The sequence below is a fragment of the Chlamydotis macqueenii genome, chromosome 3 (genome assembly GCF_036417535.1).
Source record: "Chlamydotis macqueenii isolate bChlMac1 chromosome 3, bChlMac1.mat, whole genome shotgun sequence".
Lineage (NCBI taxonomy): Eukaryota > Metazoa > Chordata > Aves > Otidiformes > Otididae > Chlamydotis > Chlamydotis macqueenii.
Window position 1 is genome coordinate 112,000,000 of NC_141558.1, and position 22,046 is coordinate 112,022,045.

At 43.3% G+C, this 22,046-nt stretch overlaps 2 protein-coding genes across 7 annotated transcripts in view; one reads left to right on the forward strand and one right to left on the reverse strand.

Moving 5' to 3' along the window:
* PLEK (pleckstrin) overlaps nt 1-22,046 on the reverse strand; it is a 69,407-nt gene that overhangs the window by 17,965 nt on the left and 29,396 nt on the right. For all 6 annotated transcript variants that reach the window (XM_086746023.1, XM_086746022.1, XM_086746025.1 and 3 more), the window contains exons 5-8: nt 8,039-8,128; nt 4,834-4,950; nt 4,348-4,518; nt 79-234 (exon numbers count right to left, since the gene is read on the reverse strand). In XM_086746023.1, the coding sequence (XP_086602149.1) occupies nt 79-234; nt 4,348-4,395 (204 nt within the window). In that variant the 5' untranslated portion in view covers nt 4,396-4,518; nt 4,834-4,950; nt 8,039-8,128. The remainder of the gene's footprint in view (nt 1-78; nt 235-4,347; nt 4,519-4,833; nt 4,951-8,038; nt 8,129-22,046) is intronic.
* Nucleotides 12,864-20,255, forward strand: CNRIP1 (cannabinoid receptor interacting protein 1). Its single transcript, XM_010115659.2, has 3 exons — nt 12,864-13,191; nt 13,868-14,012; nt 18,320-20,255. Exons 1-3 carry the CDS (start codon nt 13,013-13,015, stop codon nt 18,482-18,484), a joined length of 489 nt encoding a protein of 162 aa, XP_010113961.1. The 5' UTR covers nt 12,864-13,012; the 3' UTR covers nt 18,485-20,255.

Below are 22,046 nucleotides of genomic sequence, written 5' to 3' on the forward strand. Positions count from 1 at the left end.
TGTGTCCCTTCAGTGCCTCCAGCAGTGTAAGAATACTGTTGATCAGTGTTATTAAAAAAAAAAAAAAAAAGTACTTACCATTCTTTTGCCAAAATCTTGGCATGGGCTGCTAATAGAGCTTCCTTTTAGTGGGACCATCCCTTTGGGGCTGCTGTCAGCCTTCCGCTTGTAGAATTCAATTCCATCTTCTAAAAGCACAACCCACATCGGCTTCCAGGTGTTAAACATGCTGCCCTGCGTCAATAAATCATAGTGTATATTATGATCAATAAGTCATTCTTCACACTGAAGATATGACCTTCCAGGGAGTATCTCACTAACACTAAAATAACTATAGTTAATGTCTCAAGGGGAACATACTACAACTGCACTCATCTTACTAGGCAGTTAAAAAACATTGTTGTTACTTTTCTGACCACCATTAATTTCCCCTTGTAGTCACCCCAGCCATTAGTTTTTCCAAAATCGCATTGCTTGCCCCAGCAGGCATTGCCTGCCTCTTTCTTTTTAGCATCCATTAGTCCTAGCCACTGTTTTCAAGATGACACAGTGGCAATATTATGAATAATCCTCAAAATTTCTGGATGTGAACTGGCACGGTAGAACTGTCTCATTAACTTGGGCATCCTGTGCTGTATTAAGGACTTGATGCCACACGACAGTCAGTTGTTGTGGCTCGGCTGTCTGGTAAGAAAGCACACATCTTGGAGGATTTCTAGACACATAAGAACAAAGTGTAAGAGTAATTAATAGTTTAAGGCTGCAGATGTCCAACTGCTGTGGTGAGGAACTGAGGTGCTTCATTTCATCTTTTAAAGCTTATACTTCCTATTCCTTAAAACACAGCTGTTAGATGCAAGAAATACAGAGATAAAGACAGAGCCAGATCCTACATATAGTGAAACACACAGCAAAACTGTCAGGGACTCAGAGAGGAACGACCTTTTTCTCTGTGTTGAGCGTGATTAACCAATAGTATTACTAAGACTGTTGCACTCTAGCTAGATGACCTCTCTGGTCCTGCCTGCAACCAGCTTCAAAAGGGGCCATAATCCCAGATGTGACTTACTGCTCAGCCAAATGAACATTTAAATATGCTGAACACCAACAGTTCCCCTGAACAGTTGCACAACCAACATTTGTGGGTCGCAAATCAGAGGCCATCCTTCAAAATATTAGTTTCCCTTGCTCTTTCTGTTACAAAGAGAGACTTAAATTTATCCTCCCCCTCCTCGAACTCCATCCACAGCATTCCTGTCCTCCTCAGACATGGTGGCTGAGCAGGGCTAAAGCTGTAGACAGAAGCAAGGCAGCCACCATTGTGCTGTGTAAATGGCTTGTTTTGATTTGTTAAACCTGAGAGTTGAGTAGAGTTAGTTACGTTTGCATTTTGTATTTCTGCAGAAGTTAATGGAACAGAAACACACTGAATCTTTTTTTTTTTAATTCCTCAAATGCACCCTTTGTCTGTCGCATTTTTTTGCTGCCCTACCTTCCAAGAAAGGCCTTTTGCACTCTGATTCAGACCCTATGTTCAATTACAGGGTAGGGAGGGAAAACTGTCAGCCATGATCTTATGAAGAGCAAGCCTTGCTTTCAGCCTCTGCAGCCCACACTGAAAGCAGAAGGTGCCGCACAAATGAATGCTACCTTCCAAAGGAAAGTCACTGCCCTGGGGACTCTCTGGAAACCCAGCTAAACTGGGAACTACAAAAGAGAGTCTCATCTGGGTACCACATACGAGTTGACCGCTGTTTTATTTTGATTCTTTTTTTTTTTAACAAGTCATAAGAATTTACCATATTTTGAAAGCCCAAATTGACCCACTGGTTGATTTTCTGCTAAGAAATCAATTAAGATGATGAGCCAAGACAAGAACTGGTGCAATTTTCTTCTGTTTGTGGGTCTGACACAGGTTACAATACTTCTGTTCATAAACAGACAAGTCCAGTACTTCCTGAAGACCAGACTCTGATGTGCTCTGTCAATGGAAGCCACCACGGAGCAGTGTTAGACTGGCAGTCTCAGATCCACACCATCAGCAAACTCAAACATGGTCACATTGTTCTCATCTCAAGCAAGCAGGATGCTGGATTTTTGTTCCCTGGACTAAAAATCAAATCATCACACATACTCCAAAGACTGCAGATACAGATGGGTGTTCCTTGAATTGCTCTCTGAAATCATTAGACACTTTGAAAACACACGCAACTTCCCTTTGGTAGAACAACTTCTTTTTATAATGTCTGCAGCACAAGATTAGAAAATTAACTGGTTTTTTTATGCTCAGAAAATGACATAAGGTCCCTAAAATATACAAACAGAAGTTTAAGCTGACCTAAATCAACACTGAAGTCTGAACCCACATTTACCAGAGGTCACATAGTCCCCACTAAAACACTGACCCTCAAGCACTGTAAATATCAAGAGAAAGTCAGTGACAAATGGCCTTCACTCTCTGCAAAGAGAGCTGTGGCTGCATGGATGACTCCTTTGGGAGGTCAAATCCTTGGTTTCACTTTGCAGGCATAAAGGAGAGGAAGAGAGTACATAATTAGCAAGTAAGGTTCATCAGGAGCATGCTTCTCCTAGCTGGGAGCTCTGGGTGTGGAATTCACAGGAGCCTCACTGATATATCAAACAGCTAGTACCAGCCTGCTCTGCATCTTCTGTTCCTTTTGCTTTCCAGCCCTTCCTCTAGCACACTGCTGCTCCTCACCACCAGCATAAACTCACTTCTGCAAGCACAGAGCCACCTATGAGGCTGGCTGTTCTGGGAAATGGGCACAATTTCCACTTCCCTTTTGCCATTGCAACAGCATCCAGCAGCAACTTTACTGGTACCTGCATAGAGAGATTTTTGGGGGACCCAGCACTCACAGAAATGTGAGAGACTGACACTAGCACATCTGCATGGATCTTTTCCCCAGCATACCCAGCCACGCACACTGGGATTGTGCCAGTGTCTAAGTTTCCAGCCATTCCCCTGCCATGGAGGAATACAGATTGTGAGCCCGTTGCTCTGTATATCAGGCCATTGGAACTAGAGATCTGCAGTCTGCACAGAAACAGATTTATCTCTCTCCTTCCTCATGACAGCATCACTGCAGCTTTGCTAGTACTTCATGAACTTACTTCCCTTCAGTGTCAGTGGAAATAAGACTGAGGAGTGGCCTCTTCGCAGTGCAAGTCCCAAATTAGAGTTCCCTCCAGCCAGCTGTTCTAATGAGTGCAATTCCCGTTTTGATGAGCAGAGACACCACAGGTGAGAAAGCTCCTATCTTGCTCCAGGACTGACACTGTTCAGTTAGGCTAGTTTAAACCAGACTCATCTCACTAAGGATTTAAATGAAAGCCAAGTCCTTATTCTATGGGCTCTACCACAAAAGACTCCAGAGCAGAGGTTGCTCTGGGGCAGCAACTGCCTTCCCAAAGGAGGGAAGTGCCTGTGGCCCCACACACTGTCTCTAGGCCAAGGTGATCTGACCTCTTTAATCTCACTATACTTCCTTGATATCTAACTCAGCATTTAAGAGCAATCAAGTAAATCCCCCAGAGGAGGGCCACAAAGATGAGCAGAGGGCTGGAGCACCTCTCCTGTGAGGACAGGCTGAGAGAGTTGGGGCTGTTCAGCCTGGAGAAGAGGAGGCTCTGGGGAGACCTTATAGCAGCCTTCCAGTACCTCAAGGGGGCTTATGGAAATGATGGGGAGAAATTCTTTGGCAAGGCCTGTTGTGGAAGGATGAGGGGTAATGGTTTCAAAATAGAGGGAGGTAGATTCAGATTAGATATCAGGAAAAAAAAAATTTACAATGAAGGTGGTGGAACACTGGCACAGGTTGTCCATAGAGGTGGTGGATGCCCCATCCCTGGAAACGTTCAAGGCCAGGTTGGACTGGGCTCTGGGCAACCTGATCTGGTTGGAGATGTCCCTGCTCCTTGCAGGGAGGTTGGACTAGATGACCTTTAAAGGTCCCTTCCAACTGAAACTATTCTATGATTCTAAGTAGGCTGTGGCCATCTCAAGCTGTTATCTGTTTTGCCAAGCTTCCACTAAGGGCATTATGTTACTTCATAAAAATACAGATCTTTTGATCCAAAGGTACATCTGAAATATGTGCAAAATTATTTATGTAGTATTCTGACAAGATATAACTGCTAGCAAGTACCTCTGTACTCACTAACACCACATTGTTTTACCACTCAAGGAATTCTGTTCATTTGCCTTTTCTTTTTAGAAAAATGATCCTTTTTTAAATAACTGAAACCAAAGTATGTTTCCCTACACCTCCCCAACCTGTTCAGAGTTAGCTTCGCCCTCCACTCAGCCCAAAACTGCCCACTTACCTTCTTAACCAAGTAGCCCTCCCTTATGCGCATCGGTTCTCGCTCCATGTCTCTGGCAATCTTGTCTGGCTCTCCTGTCTATCAGCACTGGCAGTTAAGTTCCTCTGGCAGCAAAGTCTGTGGGCTGGTGTTTCTACAGTACAGCTGTGTCACTTGCACAAGTTCCTCTGCCTGCCAATCACATTAAAACAAGCCCATTTCCCCTTAAAGTGAGAGTCAGGGAAATGCAGAAGCACATATGTATTTATAGTTTGCCTCTGACAGAATAGGCAACAAACAGCCTGACAAAACACTCAACTGTATCAAATACAGCCAGCCTTGATGACAGAGTCCTGGGAAATTAAATCAGCATTTTAGTGCCCAATCACAAGAAATCAGGCCCCCTCTGCAAATACATTAACTCTAACAAAACAACAAACAGGGTGGCATACAGTGCTGCTGCTTGATGCATGCCAAAAGGATCTCAGAGACAGGTTTCCAACTCACCAGTTCTGTCACACTGTCACTTTATCCCATCTTTGAAGTCGGACAACCAGTGGGTGAGCATGTGGGGTCTGGCAGCAAGCTGGAGGGCGCTTGCTTGGTTAATGATGGATGCGCCCTCTGCTGATACAAGAAATGTGTTTATCAGACTTGATCAGGTTTGGGAGTTTGATGCTGAGGCCTTCCAAAGAGGTTAGCTATCAAATAGGCATAAATGGAATAGACCGGCGCATTACATAAGGCACCACAGAATGTCACCTTCTATGAGTATCTTTTACTTGCTGCAGAGCTCATTTGGCTATATTAGGCAAAAGATAAGGCAAAACCATAATTTTCCAAAAGTTGATATATACCAGAGTCACAACCCCTCTTCCCCGTACAGAAGGAAGGGTGGTGGTATGCGAGAGGCAATAAGGAGGCCGCTGCATTGCCAAGAGCAAAGTATTCTCCCATGCACAAGACTCCAAATCACTTTTACAGCTGAGCCCATTCAGATAAGGGCTGAGCCCAGGGTTACTCAGTCCGTTACCTCTCCCACTTGTAAAGATCCCCAAACAGGGACTTTTTCCGCAGACAGAAATTCCTGTTCTTCATTTGACTCTCTGTCTCAGCCTTTACTCAGAAACATACAGAAATCTGACAAGGCCTGTGATAGAGGATCAGGTTAGAAGAGCCCTCAGAGACTTTCTCTAGCTACATCTCACTAAGGCCTATTTAGTGGTTCTCTCACAGATGAGACTCCACTCCTTCCTTGGTCACCTGTATTAGTGCTTCACTGTCCCAGCTACTGAATATTTCTCTTCACTGTCTGAATTGAGATTTCTAAACCTTTCTCAACTAGCTGCTGCTAAAAGACCCCTTCAGTCTCATAGAATCATAGAATCATAGAATGGTTTGGGTTGGAAGGGACGTTAAAGATCATCTAGCTCCAACCCCCCTGCCCTGGACAGGGACACCTTCCTCTAGACCAGGTCACTCAAAGGCCTGTCCAATCTGGCCTTGAGCACTCCCGGGGACAGGGCATTCATAGTTGCTCTGGGCAACCCGTTCCAGTGCCCCACCACCCTCACAGTAAAAGATTTCTTCCTTATATCTAATCTAAATCTTCCCTCTTTCAGTTTAAAGTCATTACCCCTCATCCTATCACTACATGCCCTTGTCAAAAGTCCCTCTCCAGCTTTCCTGTAGGCCCCCTTTAGGTATTGGAAGGCTGTGATAAAGTCACCCTGCAGCCTTCTCTTCTCCAGGCTGAACAGCCCCAACTCTCTCAGCCTGTCCTCACAGGAGAGGTGCTCCAGCCCTCTGATCATCTTTGTGGCCTCCTCTGGACTCGCTCCAGTCATCTTCAGACAGAGCACCTATCTGTACCAGCAGTCTCAAGCTATACACTTTGCAGTGCATTCTGCCCAAAGTATACATTTTTTCTGATGCTTTTATGTATTATTAGGTTGTTTGGGTTTTGTTTCTAGAACCTATAGAGTCTCAGTACTTTGTTCCTTTGCTCATGTAAACCATGCTGTTGTGAGGATCTGACTGCTATTAAAGGCCCTAGTTGCTGACCAAGACAGTCATCCATTAGGCAGTTTGCAATTAAAAGATTCAAAATATGCTTTCCAATTCTCTGGCTGTCAAGTGTACTTGACATCAGTCAATAGATTCTAAAATTGTTAGAGAGACAGAAACTCACAAATAGGTAATAAAACTTCATGCTTTTTGGAAACTGACCTAAAAGTAAATATTTATCGCTAAAAAGTGATAAAAAAGCTTTATGTCACATTTGCAGCAAAGAATCTGCCTACCATTCTCAAAGCCTGGAATGAATTGAAGATATATTCCAGAATTGAGATGATGTAACTGAATTTCTGAGTTATATTTCTGTGAAGGCTCTCTTCATTTCCCGTAAGCCTTAACATGATGCTTGATGGACTTAGGAACTTGTAGACTCCTCCCGTATAGCGTCTTTTTTGGTCAGTAATTCCTTTTGCTTTAAGAAGGTGAATTATTTCCTTCTCTTCCTTTCATTCCAGTGGTTTCACCTTTGGGAAAAGGTATACTTTTTTTTTTTCTCTGATTGGATAACCCAAAAATACAACTCAAATTAAATACCTTTCACTGTATGGCTAGAAGCCAAACTATCCCTTTATTAGCTACCTTGAGGCTATAATGCTACAGAGCCTGGGGTGAGCATTAGAGACCAAGAACTGGCTCACAGTTAGCTCTTCCTTCTGTCTCTACCTTGCCACCCCTCAGACCTGAGGAAAGAAAATCCCTTCCTCACTTGGAAGGGCTTACAGGGAACAAAGACAAAAGAATCTGCCAGCATTTACCTCCCTGCAGGCAGCTTTTCCACAGGTTTTCCTGCTCACCTGCTCCTACTGCTTCAGTGTTTGTGCTGAGTCAGGATGACAGGACTCTGCATGATAAATAATTATATGAAATGTCCAAGGACAGATCCTCTTCAACACAATATGTATATGACATAGTATAAAGTGGTTTAATGTGAACAGAAAAGGATGCTGACTTCCAATTTAGCAAAAGCTCAGTTTCTCATTTACCTGCCTGAAGAGCCTTTGGAGGTGTGAAATGCAATTCTAGATACAGTGGCATCAAGCCAATGACTCCAGAATTGCCATTAGCTACTTAAGCAACTCTGGGTCAAAGCATAAAATGACCTCCATCCAGTATTAGCTGGAAGCAACTACTTTTACAGCACTTATTTTCTCCATATTGTTTTTAGTTCATCTTCAAAGCTCAGCTGTTCCTTTTGCCCTTCTACCTTATGTGCCTGGAACAATCTTAACACTGAAGCTTGGTTTCATTTATCAGGCACCACCCCAGGGGAATCAGCACTTCGTCTGCCCCCAGGCAGAAGTGTGCTGATCAGCTAAATCATTCACGTGAAGCAAAGTGATCCTTAACCACGTGGTGGCCATGGCAGGCATGAGGGACAGCCTGAACTGCTGATGCATGTCTTCTTTTTGCAGCTATTCCTAAAAAAGCAGCACCAGGCATGAGAGGAAGGTCTGTATTTCTTCTAGCTGTCCACAGAGGGGAGGATAGAGCTTTGTCTGGCAGAAAGAGAAAGTAACCTGCATTGTGGAAATCTGCTATAACTTACCCATTCTCCCCATTTCTGTCCAAAGTAGGTAAAGATGCATGATGCTGGATTAGAAACATTTGCCACACTAGCACAATCTGCAGATCTTACCTCTGTTTATTGTCAAGTAATCTGTTCTTGTACAGCAGATTTTGCTGCTATATTTCTGGGTTTTTTTCCCCATGACTTCAGGGTCCACTCCTGCAAGCATTAAAAAGAAGTGATCAACCACATTTATCTGAGCAAGGGATCCAGCTGAGAGGCTGATGGGTGCTTACACCAAAAATCAGAGCCAAATCTTCACAAATAAATGTGTCAGCTGCAAGGAAGACAGGCGGTTTCTCAGCTTGTTATATCAGCTTCACTGCTTTTTCTACTAGCCCTTGCATAGCTGTTCTTCAGTCATGTTTGGTGCACTGTAAATGCCATAAGCCCACTCCATCTGTAACAGAGCATGTGAGTTCTCCATAATTATGCATTTCTCCAGCAATTCAAGCTGCATTTCCAGGGGAAGTTAAATCAAATGCTGTATGTTCAAAATGATCATCTATGTGGGAAAAATAATATACACAAGTGGTTTGCAAAAGTGATAAAGACTCAGTCTGTCTTATAGTTCAGTAAAATCCTTTCTCAGTTCTGCACAGAGGCAGAAGTCTCAAAAGAATGACAGTATCAAAGTGAGAGCTGGCAGGTGCAAGTCTCAGCACAATTCACTCCACACAGAATCACACATATGGCTATTTTTAGCGAATGAGAGATTGTGGCTTTCCATCCACTTCTCGAAAAGAAAGTCAAACCCAGTACATTTCCAAATTCAGCACTGTGTTAAGAAAGTAATCGAAGGGGCGCAAGCGTGAAAAGACTATTACAGGTATTGACCACATCACCCTAGAATCTAAATGCTGCAGGTCGGCTGTCATAAATGAAACATCTTGTTCTGACTGCAAGGCACATTTTATATATTTAATTATTGTGGAGCTATGCAGCAGGATTAGTGTATTAAGTCAGAGTGCGAAGGCCTGCATTAATGGTAACACTGAAAAGGTTATGCAGTTGACATAACGCATAGAGAGATCATATTGAGTGGATGCAGTCAAGATACAAAATTGATTTCTCCAGAATGTTTTCAAGACAAATTGGACCAGCACAAAGCATAAGCCATGGGTTATCTGCATATTAGCTCTGACTTTTCATTGGACGCACCCAGCCTGACCTGTGACATACCCGCATCTCCCCTACAGTAGTTCCCCATCAGTGACACATACGGGCAATGCAGCCGCAGCAGGGAGGGCCTAGGCACAAGAGAGAGGTCTTGGAGAATGAATCAGCACTGCGAGAAGAATTTGCCAGTTCTTGGAAGAAAAAGAGAGATTAGAATAGCTGAGCACGCTGGCTGCAGCTCACTTGAGGGAGCTCACCACTCCCTTCAAAAGCACTAAGGGGTCGGCCAGGGCACAAGGGAGTGCTGCAGTGTTCCTGCCCCAAGGGAAAGGAATTAGCTTGAGGTACCATGCTGACTCCAAACAACAGGCTGGGAAGTCTCAGATGTCAGGGGAACAAAAGGTAGATTTGAAGGACTGAACCTGCCCACTGACCTCCCCCCCCTACCCCAAAAAGCAGTGTTGCATTTGAGGAAGATGTTGAAGATTCCAACCCCCACTCCTCAAATGTAGGTGTAGAGAATGGAGAAATAGGCACAAATTTGTCTCTTTGTTCCTAGAAGTAAATTACTGCTGTAGCTTAGAAGAAATGGACCTTGTCCTAAGTCTATGATGATTTATTTAGCTTTGAATCTTGTAAAGGTCAGCACATTTGCTCTGTGCTCCTGGCAAAACCAGACTGCCTCCTTCTTCCTGCAGGTATTTTTCTCCCTATAGAATATCAAGCAATTAACATCAGGAAACCATGCAGTATCCTGGGGGCTGGGATCCATAGAAAATGCCCACAGGGACTGAAAACGCATGGGTTTCTCTAGCCAGGGCCCATCCCACCCCCCTCAGTGAGGGAGCAGCCCACAGCATCAGGCACGTCCATGAGAATGGGCTGAGATCAAGCCAGGTAGTCAGCCTGCAGGTTAGGATCAACAGCATCCATGGCTGGCTATGTCAGTGGCAGAGCTGCAGACCAGCACTCCTAAGCATAACTCAAGAAGAGACTGAAGGCCTAAGGCTGAGCTGAAATAGGACCCATGGGCAGAGGTGTGGGTGGAGGCCACAGGTGAGGCTCGTCGGGGCCATTAAGGTGGGCAGCAACAAAACTAACCTCCCAGAAAGACTTAGCAAAGGCAATGCCTCCCCTGATCTACACTGATAAAGAACATCTGGTAGAATCACATAAGTAAATGTCCTAATGGCATGCAAAGTTACCAGACTGATAAAAAGAAAGGCAATGCCCACATTTAAAATTTCTTCTTTATAAATGTTCTTCTCTCAGTGTTTCGCTTTCACAGAGTAAAACAGTTACTCAGCCTACGCATACACAATCCATAGTATGATGCTTTTGTAGTTCTCCCTCATGTTTGCCACTTTTTGCCATAGTGGTCTGGAATAAAGTCACAGTCTGAGCCGTGGCCAGAGCAAGGTGATCATTCAGGCAGAAATAATAAGGGGAAAAAACCTCATTATAGATCTGACCTCTCATGTACTTGGGAAACTAATTGCAATCAATGTCTTTAGCTACACACAATTTACTACAACATGATATGTCTGGCCCATGAGGTGAGTAAAACTGATCCCTGGCAATGGCCATTATTCTCCACACACCACTTTAAGTGATACTATCAGATTCCCCATGGGTAAGGCCTCTGTGATTTCATACTGAATTACATTTAAACGTACAGAAGTGGGAATTGCTGCAAGTAAAACTTTCAACAAGGCACAAAGTGTAGCAGTTTCAGAACATAATGAAAAATGAGAATTCTCTTGCAATGAGCAAAAAAAAGATATGGAGAAATGCAAATGTGGACTTCTTTTGTGGAGCCGTACTGTTACGAAATACGTGACTATATAGAGCAGCTGCTTCATCATCTGAAAACCTGTACATACCACTCCATTGTCAGATAAATTTCAAGATATTTTCAAGACCATTCTTTCATTGTTGATCTAGATGAGGGTCAGAGGCATCCATTTTACCTACTTTTGGTGTCTGCTTTTGAGGACCCTTAAAGACAGCAAAGATCTTTGCAACAAATTGAGTTCAGTGTATGATTTGTGATCAATAGTTGGCCCCCACTGTGGAATGCGTAGATCCTGCAACTTATTACTTTATTAGATGCAACTACTCTTTGATTAGGTACCCTTTGACAAGGTAAGAATCTTGAGTGACACAAGATTCTTCTCATACGTTAATGTTGATAATGCCACTATCTCATCATACATAAGGAATTGTTCAGTTTTGGATTTGTTTGGTTTTTTTTTTTCAATGGCATTTGTTTCACTCCTGACTGTTCAAAGGGAGAAGCAATGACTGCATCGTGTAACAACTTCCCTATAGGCGAGTCCCTGCTGCCACTGACTGCTATCAAAGGTGCGATGTTACTCACAAAACTCATCACATACACAGTTCTGATATGCAGGGATCATGCCCTGCCCTTATGTTTGTAGAAACATTGCTGGCTGGACACATTATGAAGCCTACTCTTAGCTGGATACCTAATCAAGGCAAGTAAAGCAGGATTTTTTTTTTTTTAAGAGGTTAAGTTTTTAGCAGAAGGTACTCTTTTGCTTAATGTTCACAATAAAATTAATTTACTAATTAACTTGCATGCACAAAGAAATGCAGTTGGGTAATGCTATGTCTTCCATTTATCTTAGGAATACTGCATTTTACCACATGCACATCCCATCTTTAGAAAAACAACTAAAAGTTCAGGTCCAGTGCAACATGTATGTGAGCTAGCTGTGAAATTCTCCTAATATAGTAATGAACCCTGCCATAATGTCCAATCAAAAAAAAAAATGTTTGTGGCCCAAGTTCTGTGTCAGCCATAAAAATATTGTGGTTTTAACAGTAAACAAGAACAAATGCAAGATAACAGAAAGGATGCACAAAGCGTCTACTCGTGGGTTAAAAGCAATCTCTAACTGTTACACCAGAATGAGACCTGCAGCGAGCTGAATTATGGTGCAACTTCCAGTTTCAAAGATCTTTCTCCTTGAAGAAATGGTACCAGCCATAGGTAAAGAGCAGCATTAGACCTAAAGACATTAAATTTTGATCTGATACTGCAATTACAGAAGTGTGTTTGGGGGGGGGGTGGTGTTTCTATTAAAATAAGATTATGATAAGGTGATTTAAAAAATAATAACAACAGCAGAAAACCTGAACCAAATATTGATGTTGACAGTTGACTTCAGGGTGCAAGGAATTGACCCTCAGTCTAGGCTCAGTGGCTCGCAAAAACCTTTCGCTGCACAGGGAAAAGAGGCACAAACCCACGTCTTTGCCCTTCCCTCCCTCCCTCCCTCTCAGGCAGCTCCGGCTCCTCCGTGCCGCTACGCAGATGCTTCAGCCCATCCCGGAGGTTTCGATCAGCCGGCGGGAGACGGCTCCCCGCGAAGAGGGGGTCAGCGGGGTGATTTGGAGGCGGGGGGGGGTCCCGTCCCACGGTACCCCGCGGGGCGCTGTCCGCCCGCGCCGCTGTCCGCCCCCGTGGTGCTGAACAGCGGCGGCGCCCGCCCGGCCCGGGCCCCCCGTGCTGCCCTCCCGGACGAACGATGGGATTAAAGCCGCAGTAATCGGGGCCGGATTAACTCCCTGGAAACCGGCTGCAATCTGAGCAGCTGCAAATGTCCGCCAAGCCAGGAGATGGGGCGGCAAGGTGGGAGGGGCGGGTTAGCGGGGGAGCATCCGCCGCCCAGATGCTGCGCCGCGATTAGGGACGCAAGGGAAAAAAAAAAAACAAATATATCATCCGCTGCTTTTGGGAAGGGCTGGGCTGGCTGGGATCCGGCAGCCCCTCCTCTTCCTCCTCCCTCCTCCTCTTCCTCTCCCTCGCCTCCTCGCTCTCCTCTCCCGGCCAGCCGCCTTCCGCGGAGGGGGCGAGACAAGCGCACAGCTGCCCCTCCACCACCCAGGCGACAAGCGATGGGCGACATCCCCGGCCTCGTGAAAATCAGCGTCTCCCTCAAAATCCAGCCCAACGACGGGGCCGTCTATTTCAAGGTGGACGGGCAGCGCTTCGGCCAGAACCGCACCATCAAGCTGCTGACAGGGGCCAAGTACAAAATCGAGGTGGCCCTCCGGCCCGGCACCGTCCAGGCCACGTAAGTGCAGCCTCTCTGCTCGGAGAGTCTCCCCCGGCCCTCCCTTCCCCTCCACTTTATTTTTAGAGATTTAATATTTTTTCCTGGCAGGCTGACAAGCACGAGGTTTCCGTGATTTCTCTCTCCCCGCCCTTTTTGCTTTGGTGGCCCCGTTTCTAGGTCCCTAGCTAGCTGTTCGGGGTCCGTTGCCCAGCTGTCGCGGAAGAGAGGTTGCGTTTTGGAGTCGCTTGCTTCCCTCTCCCTCCCCATCTTCTCCTGGAGCTCTTTTAACCCTAGATCCTTTTCTCCCTCTTTCCCTGCAATCTGGAGGCAGAGGGACCCACATGTCAGGGATGCACCATGCCCAAGCCTCGCTGCAGCATGGCAAAGGAGACTGTGACCAGGGAGGATGCAGATGGGGAATCAGCCCAGGAGAAGGGATTTAACTAACTCATCCCCAGCTACTCCAGATCAGATACTTCCCGCCTTTCCTTTTTACACTTCCCCTGCGTGACTGCAGAGCCCTGACATTTTTCAGGAGCCCCAGTGAGTCAGCAGCACCTGCAGGTCTGCTAAAATCCCTGAAGCATCCCCCAGCAGAGAGGCTGCCAGGCTCCAAGCCCACGCGCTGGCTTCCAAGCTGCCAGGGAAGGGGGCACACGGGGCTGCTGAAAGGCTGGATCCTGTCTCTTTGCAGGACAATGGGCATCGGAGGTGTCAATGTCCCACTGGAAGAGAAATCAAGGGATGCACAGGTGGCCTCTTACACAGGGATCTACGACACAGAAGGGGTGCCTCATACGAAGAGCGGGGAGAGACAGCCCATCCAGGTCAACATGCAGGTATGTGGTTCTCCAAGCCTGGCATGGGAAGGCAAGGGAGGGCAGCCGGGGGTGACTCCCAGGGAGCGGTGTGGAGATGAAATATTCCAGGGCAAAGCCTGGAAGGTCGGTAAGACCACTGGTCAGAGTGTAGCTGGAAAACACAAGCTCTGCTTCCCAAGGGGAAGCCAAGAGAGCAGCAAGGGCCAGGAAGTAGTAGGGAGATTTCTACAGACCTGCAAAGCCCTTTGGGGTGCTGCAGCAGAAAGAAATGTGAGCTGAACCTCTCATCTCTTCTGCAGGACATATCACAGACTTCAGGCAACTCCCAGCAAGGTCCCTGGCTAGGACTCCAATCCCAAGCCTTTGACATTCAGGGACCAGAGATACTGAGGGAGATTTGTTTTGTTCTGGCTTTGCTTTGACTGTTTGGTTTGTTTTCCCCCTCCTGATGATAGTTGTGAGGGATTCCTGGTGTTTATTCTGTACCTCCTGTGCCAAAAAAAAGGGAAATGGGCAGTAAGCCATCTTCACCTGAAGCTCTCTTAAGGGTTTGTTCCAACTTATACAAGTTTAGGACCTTGCCAAACCCACCAGATTGCAGCTTTTTCTCATATTTGCTCACTGCATGCAAGATTTCATCTTGATCTTTATCTTCACTAATTTTTACTGGAATCATCATTTAGCATGATGATCCCCTTCTGAATAAGAACTGTAACGTCTCCATTTGGCGTTTCTAATAATTTCAGCATGCATAACTTAACCCACATCACATTAATTTCCTAATATTTGGTTAATAAGACTACCCTAAAGTATTTGTCCACATTAATCACTTTTCTATACAACCACCTCCTTTTAAGAGCCAGGAAAACCAAACACCCAGTACGACTTCTCAACCAGCAGAACAAGGATGCTGGATACCGGTGTTGAGTATTGCAGCTATATTTCACAACGTTCTTATGCCAAGAGGTGAAAGGGTAGCGCTCCCCCAAAAAAAAAAAAACAGCTGCTTTGACTAAGACATCCCTATTTTGATAGCCACCTTTACCCTCAAGTGTAGCACTGAAATTAACTCTAAAAATCTGGAAGTTTAACTTTTCTTATGGAGAAAACTAAGTCAAATCGCAAATGAAGTTAATTTAAAGAAATGCAAGGAGGGTCTGATTTTCAGATACAAGTCTTGGTTTGTTGCAGCATCAGAATGAGTAGCCGTAATATTTGTCCAGTTGCTTTTACAAATAAAATCCTGGGATATCAACCATGAAGCTAATAGGATTTCCAAGCATTAAGCAGGTCCTCAACCCATTTTAGGATCTGATCTTGATAGATAAGTTCTTCAATACAGACTTAGATGTCCACAATTGATGCTTTTAAGTATTAAATATAGGCAACTCAACAGGGATTTACATGTTTAACTCATAATTTAGCTGCTTAGCTAGACAAAGCCATAACAGCTTTAGGGAACCAGCCTCAGATACCCCAGTCTGAAAACTGCTTCTAATATCTACTTCCTGAATCTTCAAAACTGGGCTTATTGCATATAGCTTTAAATTTTCCTATTTCCTTCAACCATGAGGAACTTCTGCCTCTACTTTCTTTTCTAGAATAGGCAGGATCCTGATGCATCCTAAGGAGATAAGGACACTATTTGAGCCATAAAATCTGAACTCACAGTAGAAAAATACATTGTGAGGTCAGTCCTGCAGTTAAAAACTGGTCAGACACTGCCAGTCTAATGCCTGAAAGACAAGGTCCATCAAGGTCCCTAAGAATTTATTTCCCATCTGCTTTAAAACTTCAAACAAGTAATTCTTTGTGCTCCTACTTTAACTGCATAGTAGACATCTGACCTGTTAAAACAACAACCCTGTCTCTGAATTCCAGAATGTGAGGATGCGTTCCTGTTACCTGAATGCTCAATTATCCGCACTATCCAGAAACTGCTAAACTGCCTAGCAAATGGTGTAAACTAAATTAGAAACCTCTCTTTGGGTCTCATGTTATTCTTGGTCAAACTAGAGTAAGACTGACTAAAGAAGCTAGACCTCTACTTCCAGTAATAAACAGCCACCAAATCATTCTAGTATGCAAATTTAGAGGGACTGATTGATTAAATATTCTCTATAGCACTAGATGACAGAGAGTAGTGGAGAGGGAAATAGGCTTCTAAGCCTGACCTACAAAGAGCAGGACCATCCCCCCTGCTTGGGGAAGCCCGTATACAGGCCCAGTGGAGGAGCCAGGATTCAGCTGCAGGAGCCACGGGAATTCAGGGGAGCTCTGAGGATGGAGAATCCTCATTACGCCACACAGCTGCTGCATCTGCTAAGTACTGGGCTGTGGGGGGGAGGCACATGGCACATGGTAGTAGAAAAGCTCTGCAATTAGTTCTTTCCTTCTCCTGGAAATCCACAGCAAACTACTCAGCATAGCTCAGCAAACTGGGTCATTGGAGGAAGACAGATTTTGTTTTCTTCCTCTGTCTTGTTGAAATTCAGATCCTCCATACGTTCATGAAATGAAATGCTGCTCTTCTATCATCTCAAATGCTATTAGAAATGGCTTTTCTTCATCAGTTTCCAGACTGAGGGTGGCTGACGCTCCTCTTTGACAATTTCTCTGTGTGGATTGTGCACAGTAATATCCAATGTGCTTAACCTTTACTACCTTGCATTATGAGTATGTTAGGATTACTATCAAAGATGATTAATTAAAAAAAAAAAATTCTTAATTAAGGTTGTAATTGCTGGGAGAGATAAAATAGCCTTTACATCTGACTCTTTTTGTCAAAGGAAGTAGCAGAAATATTTCAGCTACGCCTTTAAGGTAACACTCAGAACTGCAGCCAAATAAAAACCTTCCATGAACAGCACATAGCAGCTCCTGCTGTTGTCAAGGCTAAATTTAAGTTACCACACTGGGCTGGGGAAAGGTTTAAAGCAATGTCCATTATGCAGCAGCAGCTTCCAAGCCACATCTTGGGTTAAAAAAAAAAAAAAATGCATGTCCTTCTGAGAAAACTGGATACAGAAAGCTCTGACTGCAACTCAGGAAGAGTCAGTGTGTAAAAGGGCTTTCATACTGGCTTTGCAAGTGTGATTATAACAGGCGGATGATCAAAGGTCAGCTCCCAGGCACATGATGGGAATGGAAAAAAGTCAAGTGAAGAAGTGGTCATTAAAGTGAGTAATGGAAATATTTAAAAGGAAAAAAATTTGAAGAACAGTGCTGTTCAGTAGCGCTGACTCCACTATCTAGTGTTTTCTAACAACATAACACAATCAACAAGCCATACTACTGGGATCAACAGCAATACGTACAGGCTTCAGACCCACACTTCAGATTCTCTGTAAGGTCTCAAGGCACAGGAACACAAATTTTATATCACCATTGTAACTGAAATCATAATCGATCATTGAAAGCCCCACTTATAAAGTTTTTCTGATTTTGTACTTGTAAGAGTGTCTAGCAGTGGCTTTAAAAAAATATATTTTATTCTACTGAACTTACTATAGCCATCGTCCCATTCACTTCAAAGTTGCAAACACAATCAGATAACTTCCAGTCAATGTCTCACCACTCCTTCACTGTATTAGACATCTATCTGCCAAACACGCTGGTTACTGCCTTCCTAGCTTCTGTTACTCATATCTAAGATTGAAAAGCTGCACTATCACAGTACAACTAGCAATTACAGAAACACACAAAGAACTTACTTTGCTTAAGTTTCATGTAAAATGCAGAACAGAATCCCAGGGAAGGAGTAAGTGGTCTAATAGCAGCATGTCTCAGTCAAGACTACTGCAAACACAAGGCTACAAAATTCAGGGACATTAAAGATTTCAGATTGAGCAAAAGAAGGATTTGTCCCATTCCTAACTGCAACCTCTAAGTACGGTACAAATGTGAAGTGATAGCCTGTATCACTACAGATCACTGCTACAAAATCTACAGTGCATACACGCCACTTTGAGATCATGGGGCCAACTACTCCTGTGTCATCTTAAGAAGGATTAAAGCTTTGATTCTTGCTGTTAGTAACATTTAGCCATATGGGAACTTGAAGATTTTTACTCCCTTGCCTTTCCCAGATATAAGTGCAAGAGGACAGTACATGGATAATCTGATCCTTCATGTTTTATGTATGCCTAAGCAGAGAAGACTTCATAACTGAGCAGGCTTTACAGATCTTTGATTTATTGACTTGAGGAACAATACCACTTATATCACCTGTGGTACATTCTGTAGTTTAATAAGAGTATTGTTTCTCATTAAGAGAGAGAATCCAACAAAATAATCAGCTCACTGATATCCCTTCTTCCTCGCAGTTTAACGACATTGGCGTTTTTGAAACAGTCTGGCAAGTCAAATTCTACAACTACCACAAACGAGATCATTGCCAATGGGGAAACAGTTTTGGCAGTATTGAGTATGAATGCAAACCAAATGAAACACGCAGTCTTATGTGGATCAATAAAGAGACCTTCCACTGAAGAGATGTGAAACCAATACTGCTGGACGATCTCCCTAAAGAAATATCTACCTTTTTAAACCGGCAAGAAGCCTTAACAAAGGCATACTGTAACGTTGCTTTGTTCCATAAGGTTCCAACAACTACGTTGTATGTACAGGTGGTGCCACTAAAATCTTTGCCTATTACCGTATTTTAAGTTTACGATGGCATCTACAAAATTCTTTATCTGTCACCCTGAGAATACTGTAAAGTTCATGATAAAGAATATTTGATAGCTGGTTAGAAAGTCATACCATCATATACTGTCATAAGTATTTGGATTATGCCCACTAAATGGTTCCACTAGACGTAACAACTTTTGTGAATTGTTTTGCTTTATTGTGTAGAATTTGGATGCAACATCGCATCGGTGATTTCTGTATGTATCTTTGTGTTTGCTCCTAAATCGATGTGCTCGTTCAAGAATTGTCGTACACGTCATCCCAGTGGACAGCAAAAAGTGCAAATGATGGATATTTGTAGGTTTAGCAAAATGGCAGCTACTGCACTGTTGATATTGTGTTTTCATACCAGGAGATTTGGAAACTCATTCTCCCTTTTGTTAAGTGCTGTAAGATATTCTGTGAAAAGTTTGCTAATTTACCAAATTTCTCAAAAGAGGATTATTTGTTGTTAAGTTTCCCAGTCTCTGAAATAGCTTTAGGAAACAGTATAAAATGTGCTAATCTGGATGGATGAAGGCAAAGCAATAAATCAGTTGTGGTATCAAAGACATCTAACAACATGGCTAACATATCCACAACATATCTAACAACATATCTATCTTAAGATCATATAGTATTCTTGAAAGATATAGCAGCCATGCTTAATTTAGTTCTTAGGGTAAGAGTTCCAATAATAATCTCAGTTTTTAACGACACATTACTCAAATCACTAAAACCCTACAAATCAACTTTTTCAAACCTGACGACTGTAGATGAGAGGCTAGGTGGCAGGACACTGGTCCAAAGGGCACCGAGTTCAATCCCCACTCCCAGCTCGAAGTGAAGGCTCCAGGAAGACCTTATAGCAACCTTCTGGTACCTAAATGGGGCCTACAAGAAAGATGGAGAGAGACTTTTGACAAGGGCATGTAGCGATAGCAGAAAGGGTAATGGCTTTAAACTGAAAGAAGGTAGGTTTAGATTAGATATAAGGAAGAAATTCTTCACTGTGAGGGTGGTGAGGCACTGGAACAGGTTGCCCAGAGAAGCTGTGGATGCCCTGTCCCTGGGACCGCTTGAGGCCAGGCTGGATGGGGCTTTGGGGGGCCTGGTCTAGTGGAAGGTGTCCCTGCCCACGGCAGGAGGGTTGGAACTAGATGATCTTTAAGGTCCTTCTAACCCAAATAATTTTATTATTCTACAATACAATTATACAAAAATCAACAGGATTTCTGACCAACAAACACTCAGCAGTGTGAAGAGAGTACTGATCCCAGTGCATGTTAATACATGCATTGCACTCTTTCAAATAAAATTAAGCATGTAAGCATTTGCATGGTTATAACTAAAGGTGCTTCATAAACACTAGATCAGTGTTTAACACATACATACAATGAAAAACAAAAATATCTTTTCTTCTGGTAAATAAAGCAGGGAAACAAATACACTGTCCCATCCCCAACTTGGGCTGAAATAAGCTGTCAGTTCTTGCATATCTGTTATTCCTTTTGTGAATAATTTGTAAATTGTGTACGTAAATGGTAACTATGACTTTTGATCTTTGTAATAAAGGACTTAAACAATTTATTCTCTAGTATGTCCATCTAAATGAGTTGAAAATACTGTATCAAAAAAGGCAGTGGTTTTAGAAAGACAGTGCTTTCTGAGAACCCAGTCCAAAGTATCTCGTGCTCTTTACCCAAAGCTACTGTTTCTAGGAAATACAGATCCAATGTGCTAGAATGCAGACAGTTAATGTGGCAACACTCAACAGAGCTTACTGATAAAATTCCAGATGCATTTTGTTGCACTAACATAGTGCAGGAAGTAGAGATTTAGGATAGAAGTGAAATACCAAATAAATACTTTCTTCCATTGAATTACTAATCAAAAAGCTTGACAGTGTGCAAATTTCTGTATCTCTTCTCTGAGGCAATATTACACAGGCAAATTTCACTGTAATGAAATTCTAGAAATAACCTTCTGTATTAACTTCTTATCTAGACTACAGAAAGAAGTCTTCAAAATGAAAAAAATTGAACTGAGTAAATTCAAGTGAAATCTGGACTTCGGACAGAAGTGTTACTGCCAGTACTGTAGCAGAAGTTTCCAGATAAGAGGCATCAATGATACCAAACTTCCAGCTGTCAATCAATCCTATCTCTGCACTACTAGAAACACTTGGCATACCTTGGTTTATTTTGTTTGTACATATGAACTGAAAGCACGTCAGTAAGAAATATGTACGATACATCAATTAACAGAAAAAATTCTGTCCTAGTAAAACTAAAATGCGTAAGACAGGCTTTCACTTTGAGTTCATCTTCTATTAAATCCTCGGCCCATGATGTCCTAGCTCTCCAGCACTTAAGAAATGTTACAATGAATAAATCCAGCCTACCCTGGCACAGGAGGGCTATTATTCTCAGATAGCTGGAAGCACACCTTTCCCAAGGTAAATGCTCATGTTTGTATTAATGCCAAATACGGCAGCAATTTTCTTACGTCCTTCCAAACCGTGTAGCAATTCGGCTGAAATTCAGTTCAGAGGGTGGTCAAGAAAGAGTCTGTAGATGGAATGAGTGCTTTTAAAAGGAAGGAGAGAACAGCCAGTCCAACTGTGTCTTGCAGGCTCCATATCCTGATACTGAACATTGCTGCCCAGGACCACAGGATCCCTGTCAGACAGTGGCAGTGATAAAAAGGATGAGGACTGGTTAACAGCTTATCCTGGGGAAGGTGTAAATGGCATTTAGCAGCTATTATATCCCTGTCCCCTAGATGAGCTTTAGGTAGAGAGAAATGTGGCTTGACAGCCTTGCATTACTTCTGCCTAAAGAGAAGATTATTCACCTGATCTTTGTTGAGGATCCACACCACAGCGCTGATACTCTGCATACGTAAAGCAAAAGAGTCCCATCGACTTCTCCTTGCTCAACAAGTGCTTTGCTAACACAGTAAACATTTGCTTCTCTCAAAGGAGACCCAAGACTGTAGCAGTTCTCTGAAAGTAATGTTTTGGATTCCTTTCATCCAGGACAACTCTTCATAAATATTCATAAATTTTGAGTCACTAAAAAACTGCTCCTGTGACAGTCTGATGCATTATTCAATCAGTAGCATTTAATCTCAAGACAAATTTGTTCTTTACACACCTTTTTCTAATTGGGATTTCCATTTTTTGGGCAGAACTCCAAAATTCAGAACAGGACATAATACACTAAGCTTAAATATATAATTATTTTTATGCATTACAATGTCAGAAAATGCTGACAATGTGTCAATCCAGCTGAAAACACAAAGCCCTCATATCTTGTCGTAGTTCAGCCCCGATCAGGACCAGACTACGCAGTCTGTCTCTCGCTCCCCCCACCCTCC

What these genes read in the sequence shown, in the direction of transcription:
- CNRIP1 (XM_010115659.2), top strand. Translation starts at nt 13,013, where the DNA reads ATGGGCGACATCCCCGGCCTCGTGAAAATCAGCGTCTCCCTCAAAATC. An exon ending in CCCGGCACCGTCCAGGCCAC is followed by an intron (nt 13,192 to 13,867) that starts GTAAGTGCAGCC and finishes GTCTCTTTGCAG; the next exon opens with GACAATGGGCATCGGAGGTG. An exon ending in CCATCCAGGTCAACATGCAG is followed by an intron (nt 14,013 to 18,319) that starts GTATGTGGTTCT and finishes TCTTCCTCGCAG; the next exon opens with TTTAACGACATTGGCGTTTT.